Source organism: Brassica oleracea, chromosome C2 (genome assembly GCF_000695525.1).
Source record: "Brassica oleracea var. oleracea cultivar TO1000 chromosome C2, BOL, whole genome shotgun sequence".
Taxonomy (NCBI): Eukaryota; Viridiplantae; Streptophyta; class Magnoliopsida; order Brassicales; family Brassicaceae; genus Brassica; species Brassica oleracea.
The window spans coordinates 24,666,831-24,686,270 of NC_027749.1; the positions used below are offsets into that span (position 1 = coordinate 24,666,831).

Below are 19,440 nucleotides of genomic sequence, written 5' to 3' on the forward strand. Positions count from 1 at the left end.
AGAAGAAAAAGTGCTCTAATCTATTTATATTTTTTCCTCTAAAATAAATGACTATTTTTTACTCTAAATATAAAAGCAAAACTAACATTCTTCTATTATATAGTCATACTTTTTATTTACAAAATATTCTTTTAATTTTTAAAGTTTTATAATTATAACCAAAACAACTATTTTGAGTTGCCTTATACATTGCTCAAAATAACAATAAGCCGGATTTAATACCACCCCACTGTCCCTTTGCTTCTTAAGCTGCTAGCTCGATATTATGGTCTGGCTTTCCAGAAGGGGTTAAAGCACCGTACCAGCATCATCCGACAGGCCTTTTCCCTGTTTAAAAAAAATACAGTTTTTATAAACATAGAATCACACTTTTTTATTTATATAATAGTCTTGTAAAGAAATTTTACTTTAAAAAAAATCATAATTGTATGAAAATCTTGTAAAAATAAAAATACATAGGGTTAGTTATATCAACTTTCATAAATAAAAGGTACTTGTTATAAAATTTAAATAGAATCTTTTGAAAATATGCATTTTCGAAGTAAAAATAAAAATAAAAATACATTGAAAAGAAATATATCTCTATTTTATAATTGTTCTATTTTAGAAGTAAAAATAGTGGAATACATCAGAGTTGATTTAATAATCTTTTTATTTTAATTTTTTTTATGGTTAAAAATGAGTATTGTTATATATTTTTAATGAATTTTTAAAAAATAAAAGTATGGCTCTAAGCCATTATACTAATGTATTAATTAGAGAGATAAAAGTACTTAGCATCTAAAGATAATGTAAAATAGTGTTTGAAAATACTTTTTAACATGCGTAAAAAATTATCTGATGATAATACTCTTTATGAAACAGAAACAGAAGGAGGTAATAGTAGTATTGAAAATTAAAATTGCCTGTCCAATCTAAAAAAAAGGATATAGATAGTCGATGTAGGAAGTAGAGTGTAAGTGTGAGTGTAGGAAATATTTGTACGTACATAAATTTCTCTCTGTAATGATTAGATGTTATTTATTTATAAGTATATAAATATATCTTGGATCGGTTTTCAATTTCATTGCGAGGGTAATAACTTCTCTCCAACATAGAGCTGTAACGAGTTTTGATGTTAACATGTCTGTGGTAATACCTCCTCAGTTCAAAAAGCAATATCATTTTCAAATGTTAGTTTTGTCTTACAATTTTTTAATATTATTAATGAAAACTTATAACCAATATTCTAACTCTAACTTCATTTTTTTTTTAATTTTAAAAAGCAATGTTATTTTTTGCTCTGTTTTTCATTTCTTTTTTGTTAAAGACAAATTCCATTGATTAACCTTGATTTTTCTGGAGTTAATTTCACCTTCGGCCACTATTAAATGAACTCTTTTTCTTTTATTTTCTTGTTTCTTTGCCATGAATTTTATTTCAAAATCTGATTCTGATGCTTTCGGTTAGAATGATGAGGTCTAATGCTTTAGTAGTTGTATGGGGTTTTGGGTGATTGTAGTGGTTCAAAGCCTCGTGTATAGGCTCTATGGAGGCAGAATTGGGTCACAACCCTCCAAGTTTTTTTTTGTTTTTGGCTCTATAAATTCACATAGCTTCTTCCGATGTGGTGGTGGGAACTCTCCAAATGAGAAGATGTGATGTCATGGCGAAGGTGATCTCAGATCTGAACCACTAGGGTTTCCCACCTTTGCTCCATGCTCGCTTTGAGAACGGCAGCAGTGTTAGGTGTAGTGTTTACTCTGGTGGCGGAAAAGGCGAGACGGTTGTTTGGATGTACTTTCTTCGTATTCACTCATCAAACCAAACTGGAAAACTGGTTAGATCTGACGATCTCTATAAGCGCTTTACTTTTCTCCTTCCTTTTCATGTTTTCAAATTGGGGTCTCCTTATTTTATTTTTTCTGGTGTTCGTCTATGGTTTTGATGGTCGTTTCTTGACTCGGCTAAGGTCGGCGTTTACTTTCCGATGCCAGCAACACCTGACCTGTTTTGGCTAGGCGTCTATTGGTGGTCAAAGTTGTGAATGCTTTAGCTGACATGGTGGATTTTAGCTTGCTCCTGTGAATTCCTCGATCTGTATATGAGTTTTTCCGTTGGGTTAATGAAATTTGATTTTTTTTGTCAGTTTTTATTTTTTTCGTTCGAAATGTCTATATTTAAAAAAACCAAAATATTTTAATATAAAATTTTCAAAAAATTTAAGAGGTAGATTTTGTTAATTATTTAATTAAGAAAACCTTTCATAGTTTTCTTAGTTTGTATAAAATATTTTTTGACTTCTTTTGTAAAAACCAGTGTTGTTAAAACCGGACCGACCCGATGGTTAGACCGGGTTCAACCATGAACCGGGTATATAAACGAGTTGGATCTAATAATTGGTTCAACCATGAACCGATCACGTAGCCGGATTAGATCTTAAAGTTATTAAACTACGAAAACTATCAAAAATCTATAAATCATCCATATAAACATAAAACTAGTTTATATTTATAATGTTTTATGTTTAAAAGTTATTTATATTTTAATTATGTATCATATTTACTAACATTATTTTTAAATTTATATACTAAAAATATATTAAACCAGATTATTGAACCAGGTTTGACCCGGTCAGACCATATTAAACCGTGACCCAAAAATTTTTCGGTTCATCTTCCGATCCGGTTTTAAAAACACCGGTAAAAACAGAATAAATAATTATCCTAGTATAGTTACATATTTTTCTAAAATTCCTTTTTTGTTGTGTTTGCGAAGAAATTCCGAATCTTGAGTACTCATAGTTTATTTGTATAATTAAGGGTCCATGATGTATGTTAAATTGTTAATTAATTCAGTCTCGTTCCTATCTATATATCATCAAAACTTAAACTTGTGATCTTGAAGTCCATTTCCTTTGGAAGATCCTATGTCCTTTAGTACACCAGTAGAGCCACATACGTTGGCTGAAAAAAAAAAAAAACATGTAGGATATGGCTTTTGTAAAGTATTTAATCAAAATATTTTTTGACATTTTTTTTTGGAAAACAGAATAAATAATTATCATCGTTTAGTTACACATTTTTCTAAGATTCCTTTTTTGTTGTGTTTACGAAGAAATTCCGAATCTTGAGTACTCATAGTTTATTTGTATAAGGGTCCATGATGTATGTTAAATTGTTAATTAATTCAGTCTCGTTCCTATCTATATATCATCAAAACTTAAACTTGTGATCTTCGAGTCCATTTCCTTTGGAAGATCCTGTGTCCTTTAGTACACCAGTAGAGCCACCTACGTTGGCTGAAAAAAAAAACCCATGTATGATGTGGCTTTTGTAAAATATTTAATCGTTTACCTTTATGCAACTAAATATACAAATATATATATAACACTATTCGTGTTGTCAAAAAAAAGTTAAATATATAACACTATTCGTTCAGAGTCATCATTATTTCAAGAATATATAAAATTGTAATGCGTGTATAACATGGTGTAGACGTTAGATCTGTAATCAATTCGAACAATTTGTGGGACCTAGTAAGTACCTCGATGAAAAGAAATCAACCAGTGGACAGCATTTGATCGCTGTATTTGAAAACTCTCCAATCATTTTTTCCCACCTATTTTCTGCTCAATATTTACTTTTCTAATTTCACAAAATGACATTTTACGGGGTGGTATTCAATCTAGGAATTTAATAGAATTTGAAAGAATTCATAAATAATAATTTTTGCAGTGGTTTAAAAGATTTGATGAGGGTTTAATGCATTTAAAAAAAATTCATGTTTACTTTTTTCTTATGGATTTTAAAGGAATACACATAAATTTGATGGAATGTCAATTTCTTAAAATCAATGAAAATTTTAAATCTTATTATATTTAAAAAGATAACGAAATATACTGAAAGAAAAATAACAGTTACTTTTTTTAACGCTGTGTATCATTAAGCCACATGGACAAAAAAAATTCAAAATGTTACAAAAACAAAATACAAGATCATACTAATAGGTAAGTCATAAGAGATGATAGATAGAAATATCAGAGGTTATCCTCCCCAAAGAAACACAAACGCAATAAAAGAAGACAACAGTCTTCTGATGGCGTGCGCTCTAAGATAAGGTTGGAAGAAAGGCTAATGCTTCCTCATACATCAATGATTGAAAATAACAGTTACTACTACTACGAAATTTCACAAGCAATTTTATTAAAATGCATAACACTAATAAAATAAGGGTATATTCATTGTGCTAGCACTTTGACGATGAAAAATATTTGTGTTATTTTATTACTTTTTGTTTTTATTACTTAAGAAATAAAAAGAAACTTGACTAATACCATTGCGTGCAGACTTAAAGGAAAAAGTGTACATGAGGATGCCTCCTGGCTTCAGCGCAAGCGATCCGAACAAGGTGTGCAGGTTGAGAAAGTCCGTCTATGGACTGAAGCAGGCACCAAGGTGCTGGTTCGCAAAACTAACAACAACACTCAAGCAAGCCGGATTCAAGCAGTCTTACAACGACTACTCTCTGTTCACCTACATCAAGAATAACAAAAGCCTACGCGTCCTCATCTACGTGGATGATCTCGTCATTGTAGGCAGTGATCTTGATATGGTGGAGAAGTTTAAGGTTCATTTGAGCAAATGCTTCAAGATGAAGGACCTTGGAAAACTCAAATATTTCCTGGGGATCGAGATAGCTAGAGGACCAGAAGGGATGTTCCTCTCACAGAGAAAGTACGCAATAGACATCATTTCCGAAGCAGGACTCTTGAGATGCAAGCCAGTGCTGACACCTATGGAGCAGAACCACAAACTGCTCTCAGATAACGGGCCATTCTACAAGAACCCTGCAAGGTTCAGACGCTACGTTGGTCGTCTCGTTTACCTCACCATCACGCGTCCCGAGCTGAGCTACGCAGTTCATGTGCTATCTCAGGTGATGCACAAGCCGCGGGAAGCGCACTGGGATGCGGTAGTACGAGTGCTGAAATATCTGAAGGGATCTCCGGGTCAGGGGATCATGTTGAAGGCAGTTAGTGATCTGCACATACGAGCGTTTTGTGATGCGGACTGGGCATCATGCCCGCTTAGTCGTCGGTCCTTGTGTTCGTACATAGTCTTGCTGGGAGATTCACCTGTCTCGTGGAAAACGAAAAAACAAGATACAGTGTCACATTCATCGGCGGAGGCAGAGTACAGGGCAATGGCTGCAGCATTGAGAGAGTTGAAGTGGTTGAAACGCCTACTGGGAGATTTGGGAGTTGCACACAAGTCGCCTATGGACCTGTTTTGTGATAGCAAGTTAGCACTGTACATTGCTGCGAATTCGGTATTCCACGAAAGGACGAAACACATCGAAACCGACTGCCATAGCGTGCGAGATGCAGTGGAGGATCGGCTCATCGTTACAAGACATGTCAGAACGACTGAGCAACTAGTTGACCTGTTGACCAAGGCGTTAGGAAGTGCACATTTTCACTATCTTCTCAACAAGTTGGGCGTCCGTAACTTGCACGCTCCAACTTGAGGGGGAGTGTTGAGAGTGGTTAAGGTGGATAGGTTCGGTTGAGGCTAACCGAACCGTGTAGTCAAGCGATAAGCATGAAGGTGGCTGTCGATAAGTCCTAAAGATTATGATAAGGACTAAGTAGATTGCATGTTATCGTGAGATCATATTGTTGAGAGAATCTAGTGTAACAAGTATATATGTACGTGACCTGATCATTGAGTAATATACATAACAGTTTCATACATTCTCTCTAAGTTTACAGTAAGGTGGTCATAAATTACCAATGTGTGTTGAATAGCCATCTCGTCAATGATAATACCATACTTGCAAGAAGAACGGAAATGAGGACGATTGCAAGGAAATATATCACAAATCTCCTCATAAGAGAAATGAATTGGTTCTTCATATTTTTACATTACATTTTCCATTAAATTCTTTCCAAATAACATTACTACAAAATCTATCAAATATTGAATAACACTAGAATTTAAAAGAATTATAAAATTAATTACAAATCTATAAACCAATAACACAAGATTTTGAAAGAATTGATGAAATCCTTGATTGAATAACAGTAGAATTTAATGGAAACTATAATTCTTTCAATTCCATCAAACTTCTAGATCCAATATCCCTACCTTAGTCTTTATATATAATCAGTAAATATGTTTTTGCATTGAAAAATAAAATACATAATCTAGATATATAGTTCGATGCAGCAGTCATCCTTACGATCTAGCCCCAAATTTTAATCTTCTTACACAATGTATATAGTTTATAGTTGCTTTTTAGTTAGTTAATGTCTAATTATACATGTTTGTATTAGGTTAGCATAAAATTAAATAATTTTCAAAACTATATACTGAAAATTAAAAGAACTGAAAATGAAACTTAAAAAATCTGAAGTGGGAAAGTTACAAAAAAAAAAAAAAAAAATCCGAAGTGGGAATGTAAATGGGAAAATGATTTATGAGAAAGAATGGTGGCTACTTATTAGGAACGGAATCTTCTTCTTTTTCTTTTCCATAAATGTTAATATTATTGCTTCTTTTCTTCTTGGACAAATTTTTTCGAATAGTTTTTTTTAAAATTTTTATCACAAAATAATTTTCAAGCAAAAAATGACTAAATATATATTTTTTTTTTGAAATTTAAAACCTATCTTTAAAACTCTACCCCTTAACTCTAAACCCTAATTCTAAATTAGTTAACTCAAAAGTATTTTTACATTTTAATAAAACTTATTTTGGTTATTTTCCTCATTAAAAATTATTTTTGTGAAAATAAACTAAAAAAATTATCCTAGAAAATTTCATTTTCTTCTTTTGCACATGTGTCCGATTGGTAAAAGTTGTAGCTTTAATTGCTGTACATTTTTTTATATAACTATAGATTTTATTGATGTAAACATTTGGCTGTGAGATTTTAGTTGTAGTTTTTTTAAGCATGAGTGGCATACATATTGGATATAAATTAGTATTATATACATATAATAAACAACATTTTAATAAAACAAAATAAAATTTATAGTAATAAAAAATTTACTGAATAAATTAAAAATTCTAAATTTTTCATAAAACATGAATCTATAAAAATTTTTTTTTGGTATAATGATAAATCAATAGTTACGAAAATGTTTAAGGCTACGAGAGTTTCATTCATTATACGGCAGCATGTATATATATTTAGAACTACGGTTTTATTGTTTTTTTTTGTTGATTTTATTATTAAACTTTCTAGGCAAAGAATTCTAAACAATGAGAACTATCAAAACAAATATAGAAAAAAATACACCAGTAGGGATCCAAAGTAAACAAATACAAATCTATCTTGCGTGTGGATGACCAAAGATTTTTCATATAAAAGCTCTATATTTGCTTTTGAAATAGTTGAATCTCAAGGGAGATAATCTTCATATTAATCTAAAACCACCACGTTTCATACTGAATTGGGAACGATTGCCACTCTCTTTTTAATACCATATATTTATTGTTTACAAACTAATATTTGAATAAATTAAAAATAAATATATTTTTATCTTAGAAAGCCCACAAAATTAGGCCCTAGAAACTTGACTCTCTAAAACGTTAGCACAGCCGTAACTCTACAGATAAACTGTAGAAGTAAGACTCCGGTGCGGGATAAGTGGTACAACTGCGGTGTGGTGCGGTGCGGTTCTAACAGATATATAAAAACATATAGATATATGGTATATGTAAAGATTTTTGTTACTGTTAACTGCGGTGCGGTGCAGAACGGAAAAAATATTCAAAGCCTAAATATATATGGTTATCAAGTAGAACGAGTGTATCCAGACAGAGAGAAAACGCTTCCAGAGTATGGTCCCTCGGTCTCTCCACTGAAGATTTTCTACTGTAAAGTATGGTGGCGTCCAAAAATGAAACATTTCTTATGGCAATATGTATCATGATGTATTGCGGTAAGGAAAAACTTAAGACCGAGAGGTCTTCATGGGGGTACAATTTGTGCACGTTGTGGGGTCCCAAAAGAATCCATAAATCATGTGTTTTTTGAAAGTCCGCCGGCGGTTCAAGTTTGGGCGCTCTCACAAATTCCATCGAATCCAGATATCTTCCCTACTCAATCACTGTTTACAAATATAGATTATTTATTTTGGAGAGTCTCTCCGGATTTGGAAGATCATCAATTTGCATGAATTTTATGGTACATATGGAAAAGACGAAACAACAAAGTCTTTAGTAATTTGGATAATGATCCTAGAGATACTCTTAAATTGGCAGAAACAGATACTACAAGAAAACATGAGATTAACGACGACGGTATTCCTCGCGAGTTTGTCGTAAAAGAGGCTTTACGAGGACTTAGCGAGGAAACACGTTTTGTCGTTACTCGTTCGTCGTAACGCATATTTCCTCGCCAATTCGTTGTAACTTAGCGAGGAAAACATTTCGTCGTAAAGACGAAGTACATCATTTCGTCGTAAAGACCACGTAATCATTCCACGTAAGAAGGTCGCTATATTTCCTCGTAAATACCTCGAAAGGTGTTACCTCGTAAATTACACGTAAATATCTCGAAAGTATTTCCTCGTAAAATACACGTAAATACCTCGAAAGTATTTCCTCGTAAAATACTCGTTTAACCTTCCTCGTCATTTCCTCGTAAACTTTCCATAAATAAGTTGTAATTTAGCTATGAATTTACTTCGTTTTTTTTATTTTACAGAATTTAAAAATATAATTAAAAAAATAATTAAAATTATTTAATTTATTAATAAAATTATAATTTAAAATAAAAATCAATACGAAAATATTTTATATATAAATAAGTTTTGAATTTATAATACAACAGCCGAAAAAAAAGAACTAAAGTTCGTTCATCGTCTGGTAGAATTCCTCACTCCTCCTCGCAACATCCGCCTCGTTATGTGTGCCGGATGACTCGCCTGGATGGGATGTTGTTGTCGCATGTTCCTCAATATAGACTCTCATTCCGGATTTGTGGCCGCTATAACGTCCAAGAAGCCCTCGACTCCACCCATACGACCATTTGTCGAGGCCAACTCGTTACGCAGCTCAGTGACTTCCTCATCCCGTCTCTGACCAAAAGACGATGTCGCTCTCGGAACATCATTGACGGAACCAATCCCTAACGTACGTCCCTTTTTCTTAGGGACAACCTTAAAAACAAAAAATAAATATTGTTAGTAAAAAATTAAAATTAAAATAAATGAATAATAAAAAAAAATTAAATTTAAAAAAATTTACCTCCTCGTAAATTCTATCCACTTCATGTGTGAATAAGGTGACGGGTAATCCGTCGGTGGACTGCTGGGTCAGGTGGGTCTGGCGGTCGTCAACCCGAGCAACCAAGTCGTTGAAGATTTGCTCGGACTTGCCATCTAGAAATTGGTCCGCCTTGTTCTTGTGGGTCCTCTCGTAAAGTTGCAAAAGAAACGGGAGTTGTCCCGTCTCTTTGGCCTAAAAAACATTTAAGAAAGTTAGAATATAAATATATATATATATATATATATATATATATTTATATATATTAAAAAAATAATTAAATAAAATATTTAATTACCATTTTCAAACAGACACCGGCGTGGGGTTTTTGGCCCGTAGAGTGAAGCATCGGCCCGTGGCCGTGCTCATCTACCGTGTTGCGGGAGGCAGAGTAAGACTGAGCAATTCTAATGGCGTCAGAATCCTGCCAATAACAGATGAGGCCATCCCACACATCCGTGGTGAGCTCAGCGGGTTTGCCACGCTCATACCTTTTCTCGATCCAGTCACCCTTCCAGTTGGAGACCATGTCCAACATGCGAACTTTCGCCTTCGCGTAAAACGCTTTCCTCACCCTCTCATTGACCCCCATAGACCAATGATATTTTTGCTGGAAAAAAAATTTTAAATTAATAATTAGTTTTTTTTTAAAATATATATAAATCATGAAAAAATTAAAGTATATATAATTAATTAATAGTAACTTACAGTGTAAATTTTGAACCACGTCTTTCTGACGATGATCGGCGTCAGTTCGGATGTGGCATGGAGAAGTAACCTTTGATCGTGTTGGTTACGTCCGATGCAAGACATCCGTCAACCCCAAACCTGAAAAAACAAATTTAAAGTATAAATTATTTATTAATGTTATAAATGAATTTTAAAAGAATTAAAAAAAAATTAATGTAACATACCACAAAGTTCCGTCCGGTCGGTCGGGGTCTATGACTGGTAAACCTTCTCTGTCTGGCTGACCGAGAAGGTCCTCGACAGTGTACTGCGAGTAAGGAGCACTCGGAGGCACCATCAAATCGGGATGAATCTCGGTGGGCATCGGAAGAGGGAGGAGGCATCGTCGGAGGAGCCATCGGAGGATGCACATGAGGAACCGATGGTGCAAGAAGAAGGAGACCGAGAGACTCTCTGAGAAGACTGAGTCTCGGGGACAGTCTCCGGACCCGAAGAACCGGGAGCTGAAGAAGAACCGGGTGCCAAAAAAGGCGGGTCTAAACAACTATCAGGCTCACCGAACAACTCTCTGTAATGGGAAGTAAGCATGTTCATTCGAACGCCCTGCAAAAAAAATTTAATCTTTGAAGTTAACATCAACAGTATTAACAATTAACAATTTCTATAAATCTAGCTAAATTTCCTACATTAACCACCTAATCAACACTAATTAACATAAAATCCGTAAACCTATCTAAATTCCCTACACTAACCACCTAATCTATCCTAAACTAATCAAATTAGAGAGGAATTAGAGAGAGTTACCATTGCTACGAAATAGAGAGGAAGTTGAGACGAAATGAAAGTGTGAGCGCTCGCGAGTATATATAAGAGATTTGGTATCTCGTAATGTCCTCGTAAATTTACGAGGAATTACAAAGGCCCGCGTTTTGTTTCCTCGTAAAGCCCACGTTAAATTACGAGGAAATAGTAAGGCCCGCGTTTTCCGGTTACAAGGTCTTTACGACGATTTCGGATTACGTGGAATTAACCGTTCTTTATTTTTTAATTTCGTTGTTATTTCCTTGTTATTTACAAGGAAATTACGAGGATTATGTTTAAATCCCTAAAATCCAAAACTCCAAACCCCATCTTCCGAGGATTATGTTTAAATCCATAAAATCCTAAACCCCAAACCCCAAACCCCATCTTCCTTATCTTCTACTTCATATATTCCAAACCCCAAACCCATCTTCCCTTTAACGAGGGACTCGCGAGGCCCGTGTTTGGTTTCCTCCTAACGTCCTCGTTCATTTATGAGGAATTAGCGAGGCCCGCTTTTTTATTTACGAGGAATGAGACGAAGCTAATTGGTCATAAACCCTTTGGAAATTTCCTATAAATACTCACCAGTTTGCTTCTCAAATCAAAGATAAACTCACCAATTTGCTTCTCAAATTAGAGATAATTACTCACCAGTTTGCTTCTCAAATTAGAAAGATTTGAAAGAAAAAAAAAGGAGAAGAAGATGCTGGAACACATGTGGGCGGAGACAAGGCTAGACTTACGTAGGTCTCGCCATTTTAATTACGTCGTTATTTTCTTGTTATTTTACGAGAAAATTACGAGGATTATGTTTAAATCCCTAAAATCCGAAACCCCAAACCCCATCTTCCTTATTTTCTACTTCATATATTTCAAACCCCAAACCCATCTTCCCTTTAACCTCAATCTATTCTTTCCATTCCAAACCCCAAATTCTAAAACCACAATTCCTTAACTTATAATCTCAATCTCTTATTTCTAATACAAACTCCCATTACCTTACACAAAATCAAATTATATAAATAGTTTTTCATGATTAAATCCATCAAATCACATGCATTAAATCTGAAGGCATGTATCGATGCAGTAGATCATGCAGTTGTCGATACAAACATCTATCATCTCTAAAGGCAACCTAAGACTATAAAACAGTTTCTGAATCTCATAATAAGAATCAGCAGACACATTTTCTTCCGGCAAATACTCATTAAACAAGTCTGTCCATTCATTCATGCAACTTTCAGGTAGATTGTGATCAGTTTTAATATTCATCATTTTAGCAGTCAACAAAAATTTAGAGAGACCTTCTTTACAACCACTGTAAAGTGGCTGATTCGCCGCATTTAACATTTCATAAAACTTTTTTGCATCTATGTTAGGTTCTTCATCTTCATCATGAGCTACGAATGCATCAGCTACCATATCATGAACCGTATCATAATCTACCATCTGCTCCTCCTGATGGTAACTATGTTCATTATGCAAATGATGATCAACCGGTTCTTCCTGAAAATTGCTACTACTAATACTAGTTTCATTTTGATCATAATTATAACCTTCTCCATGTTGAAACCAGATATAGTAATTTGGCATGAAACCTCTATTTATTAAATGTTTCCAAACATGTTCACGATTTGCCAATTTCGAATTGTTGCATTTCCGACAAGGACAAAACATCTTACCATTTTCTTGGGCGAGCGGTGTGGAATCTGCTTGGTGCATAAATGTTTCCAGCCCCGCAAGGTATTCTTTCGTCACTCTCCCATTAGCATCTCTATGCATATACATCCCCCTCTGCAACTCGAAAATATTACCGGAGGCCGACATTTTTTTTTTCTTTCACGTTTTTTTTTTCTTGTTGGTGTGTTTAAAATGATGTTCAAACGTCCATATTTATAGGAAATTTTCGAATCTGGTAGTTGTAATTTTGCTAGGAATTTACGAGGAAATTTAGTTAGGTTGCCGAAAGAAAAACGTGTTACAACTACAAAGTTGGTGGATTCAAAATTTCTTCGCTAAGTAGACGTAAAATATTTCCCCGTAAAGTACACGCTACATTTACGTCGAGTTTACGAGGAAAGCGTATTTCCTCGTAAAAGCCACGTGACATTACATCGACTTTACGACAAAATGATTTCGTCGTTATTTTACGAGGAAATAACGTTGATTTTATATTTCCTCGTAAGTTTCTCGTAAAGTCGATGTAAATTTACGAGGGTTAGTTTTCCTCGTTAAGTTTTCTCGCTAAACTTGTGTTTTCTTGTAGTGAGAGTCACTACTTTGGGTTGAAGCACAAATTTCCCTTACACATGGAACCGACAAGCTCGGTTATCAGGAGAAGTAATAGTTCCGGCTATCCCAGGTAGATGGTGTTTTATGGATGGATCTTGGATAAATCAAGATAACTATTCGGGACAAAGGCGGTATATCACAGTAGAAGGTTTTGATGGTTTAATGGGAGCGAGGAATACAAAGGCGAGTCAGTCACCATTTCATTCGGAGATAGAGTTTCTTATTTGGGCAATGAAATGCATGAGAAACTTAAGATAGTATAAAATTACATTTGCAATGGATTGTTCTCAGTTGGTGAAGATGGTTTCAGAACCAGAAGAATGACCAGGCTTTGCAAGTTATTTGGAAGATATCAAGACCTTGAAGTGAAGTATCAACAGTTCAGAGCTCATTCATTTACTACGTACGCAAAATTTAAGGACGGATAGTCTAGCACGTAGTGCAAGAAAACAAAAGTCGTTTGTAGTCCATATGGATGCGGAGCTACCAGTTTGATTTGCAGAGACTACGTGAATCTATCTACGCTGCTGACAAAAAAAAAAGAATGGACAGCAGCTAGCTACGGTAGTCACCAAACATCACCATAATTTCTATTTCTATCTCTTTTTGAGGGGCTACAACGATGATGACGACCCGAATATTGAATATATATTATAAATATTATGTGATATCCTATGTGTAAAATCCTAAATTTACTTATTTATCAAAGTTTATTTATTTTTCAAGTTCAATATAGTTTCAAACTAAAATTTTCTATTATGTCATATCTTTATATAAAGAATTCATTATTGATGAAATAATATACATCAATTGTTTATTTTCTCGTCTTACTTATAACAATATGTATATTCATACATACAAGTACGTACACTTTTAAAAATAAACTTATAGACTGTACGAGGGGGAAAATGATGGAAACTAGGTATACATATGTTGGAGCATATTTTCATTGAATCCTTTGAAATTGATGAGTTCTTTAATATTCTATATGTTTTAAAAATTATTCATATTTTAAAATTTTAAAATATTTAAAAATAAATTTTATTATTTTGATTATAAATATATTGTTTTTGTGAGTAACTATTACCTATAATATTTATCTAATATAAATTCAATAATCACACTTAATTTTTTTTAAAAATTACAATTACAATTATTACTTAATAAAAATAAACTGAAAAAATAAAAATGAATCTTTTTGAAACAATTTTTCTAAAATATATAAAAAATAAGTGTGATTATTGCTTAATAAAAATACACTGAAAATATAAAAATGAATTTTTTTGAAACAATTTTTCTAAAATCTAAATATTTTGAAGCGGAATGAATATTACAAAAAATACAGATTTTTCGATTATTTCAAAAGAAGTTGGGCTTCTAGCTTTGATCTCTCCCTAGTCTTTGTTTTAAATTTGAATCATAGTTTAAACCCTTTTTATTGGGATTCAAACTAGAAGTTAAATAGAATCAACCTCCGTCTATCTATTATCCCATACACACCAATAATAAATTCAAATATCTTGTAATCCCATTTTCGATTAAAGATGTTACAGGAATATTTGCTTTAATTAACCTAAAAGAAGCGACATATTAAAGAAAGTAAAAAAGAAAGTGATTATATTTTGCCATAAATAGATTTTTGAAAAATTAGTTTGTATATAATATAATATCAAATTTAGCTTTTATATTTGTTTTGACACGGAAAAGATTCAACATTTCGTGGGGTGTAGCCGTGTAGGGAGGGGGCATGCATTATAAATTTTGAGCAGAAGATTTCTCATGGCGCTGAGGATTGACCGATTGAGAAACAAAAGTCTATTGTCTAAAACTATATTATGTCATGAAGCATCTTTAATCTATACTTTTCTGCAGTTGCAAAGTTTTACTATCACTATTTTCAATAATATATACTTTTGTAACCCTTTGTAATATCACTAATCATCAAATTTTGATACACAAAAATTAAAGGAGAAAATAAAAAATATTAAGCTAAATAGTATAGAATATTATTTGGAAAAATCAGTTTATTTTATGCGACCCAATATTAATTTTACAGAATAATTACATATGTACTTTGATGAATTTGAATTAATATGACTGCTTGTTATTAATGTTTTTTGTTCTAAAAAGATAAGTATGTATTTATCTTTTTAATATGGGTTAGAAAAATTAGAGACCAATTTTAAAAATATATATGTAGTATTTGCAAATACAAGATAAAAATTAAACTATATGTAAATAATAAACTTATTTAAATTTAGTCTGATTATTAGAATCCAAATAAAATTGCAGCTCATTTCAATGAAATTTTTAGAATCCAATATACTAAATGAGAAATTTATGCACCTTATGAACTTCAAATATACTATTTTGTGTAATTTTCTTTATTCGTTATTTTCCTTTTTGTTCTTTTTTGAATATATCATTTGAGTGGGAAATATTATTAACTGAATTCACATGTCTACTGAAATGTTACAAGGACAATGTAGTCTTTTCATTAAAAGAAAAAAAAATTATACTGTACAAATTCGAATATGATGTGTTTTTGTTTGGTCCACCTCGTGGTGCGTAGGCACAAATTACAGAAAGAAACGCACAAATGCCATCCACCACACGGACGGTACTTATGATAAAAATTATTTTAGGTAAATTTATAATGGGAATATGAATACGAACATTTCACGATTTGCAATAATATTCGAAGGAAAAAAAAAATGATGAAAGCGACGACCCAGTATCAATTCGTAGGTCCAATTTTTTACTAGGTGTGTCGGTACCCATGGATATAGATGGATGCTTGATTAACCGTTGGCTTCTCCCCACCAATTGAGCTAATTTTTAATTCAAATTTCATCGGTTGATCCCATTGAACCTTGTGGTTCTATAATTAGATATACGCATAGTAATATATATATCTAGAAATTTAATTATTTTATAAAACACCACGAAAAGGAACTCTAAAAATCAAATCCATTTACTTACATTTGTTGTATATGTTCTTTTTCACCCCATTGCGTAGTTTAATAGATAAGTTTATATAGAGGAATACAAAAAAACATTTAGGTGAAAATATTATTGTTAATGTCCATAGGTGATGATTTGTTCAACACAATCTCGAACTCACTTGTCTCATTGTCTCCTTATTCATCTTCATTTTCGTAATCATCTTCTTCACTCTCTCCTTCTTCACCTTTGTCCCCCTGATCAGTTTTAAGCTCAGTCTGCGTTTGTTGTGGGAGAAGCTGCGGAGTCAACATTAAAGGTAATATTGACAATGCCCCACTTTCGTTCCTCTCATTGTACAAAGCTTCGAGCTGGTTAAAATAAGGGCACGTCTTAGAATCAAGAGGTCGTTTCTTGTTGCTCTCTTTGACTTTCTTGAAGTACTTGTTTATGTTTTCCCACTTCTCTTTGCATCTTTTAGCGCTTCTATTGTATCCCAATCTTCTCATCCCTCCAGAGATCTCTTCCCATAATGGCCCTCTAGTACCATTTTCTTGATAGTTAGCTTCAAGATTTTTCCTTATCCGTATTAAGGCCTCGACCTCGGTTTTAGGCCATCTTGAAGAACTAGGAGATAGTGAATGGTTGCTATCGAATAGAACCGGCCTTGGCTCTTTACTCTCAAATGTTATTGAATGTTCACTATGATATTGTTTCCTTTGTGGTACTTTATGTTTCTGTCGTGGTTGTTGTTGTTGTCCTCCTGAGATTTTGTGTAAGAAGGATATGATTGCAGCGTCTTTAGCCACGGCATTAGACCTCTCATGGACTAGTGTTTTGTGTTCTCTATTGATTCTCGCTACCTCTTGGACCCTCCAAGCTTCTTCTCTTGAGATTCTCTCTCTTTCTTGATTCTCAAAAATTTCCAAGAACCTCGTTTGCACCTTCTCTTGTTTCGCCATCAATTCTTTAGTTAACTTCGTAAACAATCTTTTCCAATATTTTTTCTTCTTTCTCGATCTCTTGTCCTGATGATGATGATCTTCTTCCTCATCAGATGCAGTAGATGAAGAAGTTGAGCTCGAGAAAAGGTTCAGCGACGAGACATTGTTTATCAAGTCATTTGAAGTTGGTCTAAAACCAGTATCAATAGTAGTTGCATGGTTGTTGCTATATATAGGGAAAGGTGTTGTAGGAGACGGTTGCTTGGCTTGGAAGGTAGGTTTTGTGGCGATTGGTTTCACACTAACCTGATGATGGTTCAACGGTATCAAAGAAGTGGTTGTTGTCACGGTCGTGGTGGCTGTAGAAGATTTTAAGGGTTGTGACTCGGGTTCGGGTGGATAGGAATTGAGAGCCTCCAAAGCTTGTAACTCTTCGAAAAACCGGTAAGTTTTGCCTTCGGATTTTCCGGTACGACCTTCTTTGGTACGTTTGTGGTACTTGTACACGTTCTCGAACTTCTCCTTGCATTTCTTTGCACTTCTTTTGTAACCAAGCTCCATCATTTTCCTAATTATTTATCAAACAATAAACACCGTAAGAAACATCACAAAAATATATTTTTCCTAGATAGTTAAATGTAAATTTATAATTATACTTTTAGATACATATAAACATATAGGAATTTTCAAATGAAAATACCGAAAATATAATAATATAGATATATCCAAAAATGTTTAGGTATATACACGATCATAAAATTTCTGTTTATGTTTTTTCAGTATGAAATATTAATGCATCATGTATCTAGTTTATTACATATTTCAATGTAAATTTGCGATTAGATTTATCTAGTTTTTTACATAATTAAATGTAGTTTGTAAGTAGATTTTAAGATATATACAAACATATAACTAGCCGTATAGGATCATTCAAATAAAATTATTGAAAGTATGACAATATAGGCATGTGCAAAATGTGTAAACGTATATACAACAAGATCGTAAAATTTCATTTCATTTTCCAGTATGAATATATATGCATGTATCAGAATATATATATATATATATATATATATATAACAAAAAAACCTGGAGATTTCTTCCCACAAGGGAGCTTTGAGAGTGGAGTCACGAAAGGCTTTATCCATTTCCGAACGTATTCTCAAGAGAGCTAGAGTTTCCGGTCTTGGCCACCGGTTTCCTCCTCCTCCGCCTACTTCTCCGATTTCCTCCATTGTCATATCTTTCTCATCCTCGCCTGAACCGCCCATGTCGCCACTGCCGGAGCTATCTAACAGTCCTGAAGAGTTTCCAGACACACTAAAGATTCGAATCCGGATGTCTCAGAGAGAGTTTATGAGAGTTTGACGAGAAGAGAAGGTTGTGGTTGAATTTTCTGTTTTTTTCGTCTATCGTGATTTTATCTTTTTAATTGGGTGGGATGGACCATATATCAAGATCTTATAAATATAATACATTTTTGTACGTGATATATTTTGCATAATTAGTTTTTCTATATATCACAAAAGGAGGAGTGGGACTTCAAAGGGAAACCTTTTCACTTTCTTTCTGTCTTTTTAAATTTGGGAATCTTCTCATTGCTTATAAGAAAATTTTGGTACCTAAAAATAATTTCATATAAATTAAAGTTTTATGTTTATTTTATCTCAGTAGGTGTAACATCTGATTAGTGATTGGTTTATCAGCTTTTTCGCAATGAAATTCCAGAAACTTGCCATCGGTTGTGGTACCAAAACTGGTTAAAAATCAAAACCCTAATTAGACTGAATAATTTGATATTAATAATGAACTGCTAGAACTGAATTCTATAAACTCTAAAATTACGTTCCGATACAAGATACAATTGCTCATTCATTATCATCAATCCATATACTTTTACATATAACTAGCATTGCCTCCGCGCTTGCGCGGAGTTGCGAACAGAGTTCTTGTTTCATCTCAATATTTGTTAAGGTTATTGTATCTGTGAATTTTGGATTTTGGGTTTTGGGTTTTGGGTTGATCATTGTTTTTCAAGTTTTTTATTGTTATAGGGTTAGAGTTGTGATGATGAACTGTGTATGCATTGTTTTCCACTCATGAAAGACTAAACTGTGTTAGTAATGTGATTTATATAGTTCGTGATGTTGCTTTTTGTGTCACTGAAACTTATTGTTTGTTTGTCTTTTTAATTTGTTACTTGTACTGTTGAGATTACATAAATTATATTAAGGTTGTTGAGAGTACTTTTTGTTTCTGGATATTTTTTTCTCCAGTTTAGTTGTGTAAGTTGTGTGTATTAAGTAATAATTTTTGTAATTCTTATTATGTTGGTTATATGTTTTTTATTTTATTTTTAAACTTGTTGCTTTTACCCGACCTTTAAAACAAATAAATGAAGACTTATACAAATAACTATAAAATGAGTGACAATTAGTATTTGAGCCTTAAAGAGTTTTAAACGAATATATGTATTTCTTATAAGATGACAATAACATTGGTCTATTGAC

General features: G+C 33.2%; 1 protein-coding gene across 1 annotated transcript; it reads right to left on the reverse strand.

Moving 5' to 3' along the window:
- Positions 1–15,955: 15,955 nt before the first annotated feature.
- On the reverse strand, positions 15,956–18,505 carry LOC106319562 (trihelix transcription factor GT-2-like). Its single transcript, XM_013757936.1, has 2 exons — positions 18,020–18,505; positions 15,956–17,498 (listed from the first exon to the last, which is right to left on the reverse strand). The coding sequence occupies exons 1-2, from the start codon at positions 18,199–18,201 to the stop codon at positions 16,184–16,186; spliced, it is 1,497 nt and encodes a 498-aa protein (XP_013613390.1). The 5' UTR covers positions 18,202–18,505; the 3' UTR covers positions 15,956–16,183.
- Between the last annotated feature and the right edge of the window lie 935 nt (positions 18,506–19,440).

What these genes read in the sequence shown, in the direction of transcription:
- LOC106319562 (XM_013757936.1), bottom strand. Translation starts at nt 18,201, where the DNA reads ATGGGCGGTTCAGGCGAGGATGAGAAAGATATGACAATGGAGGAAATC. An exon ending in TTGTGGGAAGAAATCTCCAG is followed by an intron (nt 17,499 to 18,019) that starts GTTTTTTTGTTA and finishes ATAAATAATTAG; the next exon opens with GAAAATGATGGAGCTTGGTT.